Here is an 8,088-nt window from a genome sequence, read left to right on the forward strand (position 1 = left end):
TTCTACTGATCCCACTTTACAGGTAAAGAAATCGAGACTCGAAGAGGCTAAGCGTCTTGTCTTGAACGCAGACACCGGAGTTATGTGGCAAAGCCGTGGGCACAGCACTTAAGCACAGCTACTTCTGAACCTGTCCACATGCATCCAGTCTCTGCCACCCCAGGTGCCCAAAGACCACAAGGAAGAGCTGGGATTCTGGTTAGACATATAAAAGGCAATCAGAAATCCTAAAAGTCTGTTTTAAGCTTATGCCTTCCAAGGCATCTAACGTTTTATTTAATGTTATAAAGAAATATATTTGAGTATTGCTCGACCTTCAAGGCCCAATTGAATACCCTTATTCACTGACAAGATTGAGCCTCAATTTCCCTTCCTGTATTAAATTCCCATTGCTGATGCCCACGCCCCACGGTGATCACACCCCATCCTGTTTGTTTGGCTGGATCTACATGTTCTCTTTCCCTCACGCCACTGAGGCAAGTTTTGGAGAAGGTGCAGCCTGATTCCCCACGGGCAGGCCCCGCGCCTTGCACATGGCAGCACAGACTAGCTCATGAGAGCACGGGTCCAGAGCCAGATCCAGGCCCATCTACTTGTTATGCCTTAGTTTCCTTCTCTGTAAAATGAGAATAATAAAAATACATACACCAAAGGTTGAAGTGAGAATTAACTGCGTTAATAGAAGTAAAATATTCAGAATCATTCCTGGCATGTAGTAAGCACTGCATAAGTTTTACCTGTTTTCAAAATTATAATTAACAACACTATTTTTCTCATTTATTATTATCATTTGATGTGGGTTTTGCAAGATTAACACACATAAAAACACTTAGAACAGAGGCTGGCACACAGTGTGGCCTCAGTTAATGTTAGTTGGGTTTATTGGTATTAATTTGCATGTACTCAATAGATATATGTTGAATATGAATTTGTATGTATGTGCTGACACCACAACTGTGTTTTTTTTTTTAACCAGCATAAAGGAACTGTTAAGGACTGGATCAAAATTATAAAATGCGAAAGATTTATCTGCAGCACCTCATTAGGAGGAAAGCAAAAAGGGTTTTACCAAACTTGGGGTAATTTTATTGCATAAAAACACTGGCCTTAGAGAAGAAAGCCAGAGTCAACCAAACGTGAACACTTTCTGGAAGGTCAGGACTCTCTGCTAAGTAATAAAGAAATAACAACAAGAACAACATCTGCTAACATTTACCGAGCACTTGCCATGTGCCCAGCACCATGCTAATACTTTTCCATAGTCAATAACACAGTTAATGTCCTTAAGACCCCTAGGATGCAGGCCCCCCACTTGCCAGATGAGGAAACTGAGGTTAAAGGTCACCCAGCCTCCCCAAGGTCACCCAGCTTATTAGGGACAGACAGAAATGCCAGAACAATGCTCTTAATCTCCATGCAAAGCAGTTCCCTGCAGATTGGACAGATAAAAAAATCAAGAAAACTTTCAGAAATCAATAAAAGATGGACACTTTTGTCTTGCCAAGAAAGGATTATCATTTCATAAACGAAAGGGTATGTTTAGTAGGAAGACAGGAGGGAAAAATCTCAGAATAAGTCCAAGAAATGACAGTAGCCTTACACAGAAATACATGTGTGAGTGTACATGTGACACAACAGTCTTTTTCTTTCTCATTTCGACACAAACCTGTGACAGCTTCACACACACCTCTTTGAATCAGCATTTGGGAACCACTGCTGTATCTCGTCCTGCCATCATAAACCTAATACTCACTTTCATTCCCATTTCTTATTTGTGGGAAGTTAAATAACCATTATCTAAACCATTATTAAAACTTTGAGTAGAGGAGAAACTGGAATTAGATTAAGCCAATTCTGAAGTCTGCCCAGGAAAAGGGCATTAGCAGCTACAAAATCACAGAATTTAGCACCGCATAAATGAAATAAAAGAACCATGAACCTGAAAGATGCTACCATATTTTTTAATGTTTTTTTTCCAGGACCCAAAGCCCTACAGAGAGTCCCTTCCCTGCTAGGAGCCCATTCAACAGTTCCACATCTGACCCTGACCTGACTGTGCCAACGTGTGAATTCCGGGTTCACCCCCTCATATTCGGCACTCTTCCTCTGCCACCCACCATTCAGGGCTCATTCCCAGAAGAACACACAAACGTTTCAAAAACCTTTGGGGAGGAACCAAACTGCAAACAGTTCTTCATGAGAACCTTTTCTCATAGCGTGTGTCTTCCAACGTATGATACAGCTTTGCCAGTCACTGTGAACAAAACGGGGTTCCCATCATCTAAATCCATCAGCTTCACACTCCTAAAGGCCAGGAGGTCTGGGTTAGGAATGAAACTGTCTCTCCTCATCAAACACCTGCACATCTGAGCTTAGCCCAAATGAAGAATATAAAACTCCTCTTTGGACAGACCCTGGTGGATAGCTATTTTAAAAGAAACCAGAACCAAACACCCCATCCTGAGTGGGATGCAAAGGGAGAAAGCAACACATATTCAAACGACAAAACACTATTGTGCCAGGCATTGTCCTAAGCCAGTCAACCTGCAACAGGGGTGAGTCTGTCCCCTGTGGACATTGGTGGTGTCTGGAGACGAATTTGGTTGTCACAGCTGAGGGAGGGGAGCTACTGGCCTCTAGCAGGTGGAGGCCTGGGATGCTGTTAAATATCCTACAATGCCCAGGACAGCCCCACATCAAAGAGCGATCCAGTCCAAAATGTCAACAGCACTGAGGTTGAGAAACTCTGTTCTAGGCTCTGGGGACACCACAGTAAACAAGGAAGAGACAGAAATCCCTGCCCCCTTGGGCCCTGCAGTCTAGTGTGGAGAAACATATCATAAATGTAACACATCAGAAAAGTATAGACTAGGTTATAATGTAAGTACTATGGAAAAAAACAGAGCAGGCCAAGGAAGACTGCGAGTTTGGAGGGAGAGCCACTGCGTACAGCGTGGTCAAGTAGGCTTGGTGGGAATGACATTTAAAGGAAGATGTGAAGTTGGCTGGGGAAGGAACGAATGCTATTGCTCTCTGGACAAAGAGAGAAAGAGGGGTCAGCAAGTGCAACATACAGAGGCCCAGAGGTGGAAGGGTGTGGAGTATTCCGGGAACGGTGAGGAGACTGCTGGAGCAGAGGAAGCCAGGAGAGTGGCAGCAAGAGATACAATGAGAGCACACAGGAAGCTTTCCCATACAATCTGCCTGGTACCATTTTAAGGGTCTCGAGTTTTACTGATATTAGGAGCTACTGGAGTGTTTTGAGGGTTCTGAGGAGAGAATGACGTGACGTAACACATTTTAACAGGGGGTTTCTCAACCTCAGCAGTGACAATTTGGGGTCAGATAATTCTTCATTGTGGGGCTGTCCTGAGTACTGGAGAATGTTTAGCAGCATCTCTGGCCTCTACTTACTAGAGGCCAGTAGCAACCCCCATCCATTGTGGCAACCAAAAATGTCTCCAGACATTGCCAAATGACCCCTGGGGGGCAAATCACCCCTAGGTTGAACACCAGTTTTAACAGGAACATTTTGGCTCCTGTGTGAAAAAACCACTGAAAGCCGGTAAGGATGAAGGCAGGAGACCAGGTAAGAGACAGTCACCCAGGTGAGGGTGGGCGGCAGTTTGAACCAAAGTGGAGACAGAGGAGTTGGTGACAAGTGGGCAGATTCTAGACATATTTTCAACTCCAAGAGACAATCCAGAAAATGAAACTGAGAGACAAAATAGTTGCAGCAGTCTTCACCTTCCAATTTCAACTTTTTCCAAGCAAAATTCAAAGAAGGGAGATGCCTCGGCAAAGACTTAAGGACAAAAAGCCACGAGGAGGCCCTGAACGTGCAGCCCTTGTAAAGTCATACAACAGATGTTGATGACAGTGCATTAGACAACTGTGGAAAACAGTACTATACGGAAATTTTGCCAACCCCATATATTTATTCACAGATTTTATTTCACTGGTTTATTGCAAAGAGCATGTGTCTGCTCCACAGACAAGTTTTACAGCGTTTTTAATTTAGCCTTCCTCTGCACACCAGTTCTGTCCCGCACCTGTTTCCAGCTTCAACGTGTGAAGCCAGAGCTTCCCACATCCCCGAATTCTTCCTTACACATGCAAGCTAGCTCCTGAGGACGTTCAACCCTTGCAAGTCTTTTTTTTTTTTTTTTTTTTTTTTTGCCGACTCTGAAAAAGAACAGGCCCCAAATCCTCCAACGTGAGTTTCATGACATTCATTTGGGTTTTTCCAGATGGTATTTTCCTCACTCTCTGAAACTCATTTATATTATTTATCAGCTACCATCAAAAACGTTCCAAACAGTCCGGTTAATTCATTTCTTTCAGGACTACACACACACACACACACACACACACACACACACACACACACACTCATTCTGGCCATGTAAGCATTTGCTTATAGAAGCAAAAGCAGAGACTGCTCGGTAAAACACTGGTCCCTTCAGCCGAATGCAGATAAAGCCCCAATGAGCATAACCAACAATACCCTTTACACACTATTACTCCACACCCCCAACCCCCAATGCACACAATCTAGGCTCACACACAAAACAGCCATTATGAAGAGAAACCATCAACTAAAGGCTGGTTTTAGGCAACTAACTGCATAGGAGGTTTCCTTCCAATCTCTGTTAAGCGTCTGCCAAGAGGCTGCTTCAGCCACCCAGTGGGTGCGCTGTTCCCACATTTTCTTCCCCGAAGTGGATTCAGAGTCTCACACAGCCCTGAAAGAAGCAAACCTGGCTACACTTTACACTGGATCAAGTACCAGACCCATATGCCCCAGCAGCTAAGATCACACCACCTCACTCCTGATTCAGCTGTTTCTCTTCATTCACCCTGATTTCTGGGCCCTCCTCCCCTCTGCCAGCCAGGCCCCTTCACCCAGGCCCTACCCACCGAGAGGGGCGGGAAGGGAGGTCTGAGAAGGGTGCAGAAGCACTGCAGAACCTTCCAGTTACAGCCTCATCTTACCTCACAACTGAGAGAGGTGGAACTAAACCCTCTCTACTCACGGCCTCAAATGACCATCTCCCTCTTAATAAACATTGGAAATGTCCTGAGTAGCCACAGGGCAGAGAGAAAGGAAGACACCCAACCCGTTCCGACGGACGAGTGGAAATGCAGGCAGCATAGGAAGTGGGCACTAGGGGTGGTGGGGCGCCAGAGCAGCAGGTGTCTTCATTCCTCTCCCAAAAAGTTTTTGAAATCCCCAGAGAATTAAACACTTGTCGCTGCCCAACAGGGGACACTCCCCAAACCCTCCATCTGAAAGCTTCTTCCCCTCCAGGGAAGGCCTGCATTTGAACGGGACCCTATAGCCCGGGGAGTTCAAGCTGGACGAGGAGACACGCCCCCCGCCCCCCCCCAGCCCCCGCCCCCCCCCCCCCCCACCGCTGCTCGCCATCCCCCGCCCCTCCCGCGCTGGGGTGCAGCGGCCGGGAAGGTGAGGGGCGGGCCTTGGGAAACCTCACCTGGAGGCCGCCTGGGGCGGGTTTTCCCAGAGGGCTCGGACTCCTAAGAGGCAACGACACAGGAGCTAATTGCTTCCCTCTAACATCCCGCTCGATCCACCCCAAGCTCTCCCCCTCCAAGTGCTCAGCCCGCTGGGATCTTCAGGAAAAGGGTTCACTCGAAACTCTTTCCTCCTTCCCACTCGGACAGCGTCCGGGCCCGGCGCTCCTCCTCCCCCACCTCCGCGCCGCGGCACTCCCCAGCCCCCAACAGCTCTCAGCAGCTGGTATCCCCAACCGAGGGTCCCCTCGTCCGCGCGGCCCGTCCCGGGCTGCCCGCCGCACCCCCAAAGTGCGCCTGGGCGGAGAACCCCGTTGGCGCACCGGCCCAGCGGTCACGGCCCCCAACTGCGGGGATCAGTTCGCCCTCTGCCCCGGGGCAAGGGCACGGGGTCCTTGTCCCAGAGCCCCGGCGAGGGGCTTTCCTCGCCCCAGGGTGGGAGGCGCGGGGTTCCCTAGCCGCCGGCCGCGCCTCCCTCCAGCTGTCACCACTCACCTGCTCTTCAGGGGTTGACTCTTGAGTTCGTAATAGGTTTTGGGCTCTTCGTGAAACTCCTCCCCGACTTCGAAATCCGGCACGATCCCCGATTCCGACTGCATGGCTCCCGCTTCCCGTCCTCCCACTGCTCCAAAGTGAGAACCGAGCCTGGGGGCGGAGGGGAGGTGGCGGGGCCTGGGTCGCCGAGCGGTGCGCCCCCGCGCAGTGCAGAGCTCAGCCCGCTGGCCCGCGCGCGGCCGCCAGCCCAGGCGCCCGGAGTTTACACTCCCACCCGGGCGGGAGGGGCGGCTGCCCGGCGCCGCCTGGGATCTGTAGTCCCGGCCGGGCGGGGCACTCCCGGCTTGCCAGGAAAGCCGCTGCCCCGAAAACTACAATTCCCAGAAGGCCAAGCGAGGGCAGAGGCAACGTGGTAGACACCGCTAGTGCAACTCCTGTTTGGATTCATTGTCAATGTCAGCAGCTCCTGTCCCTCCTCTCTCGCTACTTGCTTCAAGGGTACAGACGTGGCTATTTAATATTAATAAGAACAGACTCAGCCCTGCTCTCCTACCATCACTCCTCCTCCCAGCTCACACATTCGCGAGGGCACGCCAAGTCCTTATTTTTTTAAAAAAAGGGTTTTGACACTGAAAAGTTTCAGCCTTCAAGCCTCCCTTAAAATAACCAGACTTTATATCAGGCTACATGCTTCCCAGCGCTGCTGCGACAAATCAACTTGTCCTCGGTTTGGAACTGAGTGGAGGAACTTTCCTTCACTTTGTAAGTAAAACAGAACTGTAGAAAGTGTTCTTGCGCGTTCCTTTTCCGTAACTAACTCAATCTGGGCTTTTACAATACTGTTCATCCATCTGGATGCCTCTCCCCTTTATCCAATTAGCCACTTCTAATCTAAAGCGGTACTTGAAAGGTGTGGTTAATTTTAAAACGCACGAAGTTACAAAACAGCGTCGTCACTGACTGCTTTTAATTTCTCAGTTGACTGGGAGTTCAAATGAGATTGTCCTGACATTTCAGAAGTGCAGTTGTGGGGCGCATGAAATGTACAAGCGTCAACCCCCCACCCCCACCCCACCTTCCCGGCACTCATTTAGGTAACAGATTAACAGGCTCTGTTATGGCTCGTTTGAACTTCCAGTCTTTCCCTCTGATTAGTTCCAGTAGGGTGTTTTCCTCCTTTTAAAAGTGTTTTGAGGCATCAGGGAGGAAGTAGAGAGTTAGAGGGTGGCTTTTAAAGTTCTAAGACCCACAGTTGAAATCCCGAGTGCTTCTCTAAACTGCTGTGTAATCGTCAGCTTGTCACTTGATTCCTAGAAGCCTCAATTTCTTCATCTGTAAAGGAGGAGATTGGCAAACTTGTTTTTTGAAGCTGTTGCAAGGTCAAATGCAAGAGAGTGATTTGTAATCTATAAAAATGCTGCTCAATGGTCATTGTTTTATTTATTAGATCTTGAAGATATTCCTTTCAGACTAACACTTCATCTGTGAATTTGTCCTTTCAAAAGTAATAAATTAAATGATCACCCTGTGAGAAAACTCTACGGAGGCTAGACTTATGACGGGCACCTCCCAGGAGTTGGCTGTTTGCTAGTTTGCCTCACATGAGGCATTTTTAAGTTCACATTAGGTCCATACCATTAAAATATGACAGAACCTGAACCTTCCTAAGAAAAATAGGCTTTTTGTGCTCATGAATATGGGATCCCAGATTCCATGATAGAAACTGCTAGAAATTAGATGTTAAAAGTTAAAAAAAAAAAAAGTGTTATTCTCTGCCAGAAGGGAGAGGAAATGTAAAACATGCAGGAAACATTGAGTCTAGACTCCTAGTCTCATCTTGTTTCTCAACTGTAGGTGGTTGGAATGTGGTAGAAGGGGTTGATTATCATAATAACTTTGGGGTATTACAGGCATTTAAGGGGTATGGGCCAGAGATGCTATACATCTTGCACAATGACAAACTGTCTTGTCCAAATATCATTGGTACCCGCGTTGAGAAACACTGGAGTCTTCTTACTCTTTTGGTTCACCATAAGTCTTTTAATGTGAGGAAAGCTA

The 8,088-nt window shown here is 47.8% G+C and overlaps 1 protein-coding gene across 7 annotated transcripts in view; it reads right to left on the minus strand.

Moving 5' to 3' along the window:
* MITF (melanocyte inducing transcription factor) overlaps nucleotides 1–6,290 on the minus strand; it is a 226,438-nt gene extending 220,148 nt beyond the window's left edge. For 5 of the 7 annotated variants that reach the window (XM_007192439.2, XM_007192438.2, XM_007192437.2 and 2 more), the window contains exon 1: nucleotides 6,031–6,290. In XM_007192439.2, the coding sequence (XP_007192501.1) occupies nucleotides 6,031–6,134 (104 nt within the window). In that variant the 5' untranslated portion in view covers nucleotides 6,135–6,290. The remainder of the gene's footprint in view (nucleotides 1–6,030) is intronic. The other 2 variants (XM_057555306.1, XM_057555305.1) reach the window with 1 other exon arrangement.
* Nucleotides 6,291–8,088: the final 1,798 nt, after the last annotated feature.

This window comes from Balaenoptera acutorostrata, chromosome 10, assembly GCF_949987535.1.
Source record: "Balaenoptera acutorostrata chromosome 10, mBalAcu1.1, whole genome shotgun sequence".
NCBI classification, from domain to species: Eukaryota; Metazoa; Chordata; class Mammalia; order Artiodactyla; family Balaenopteridae; genus Balaenoptera; species Balaenoptera acutorostrata.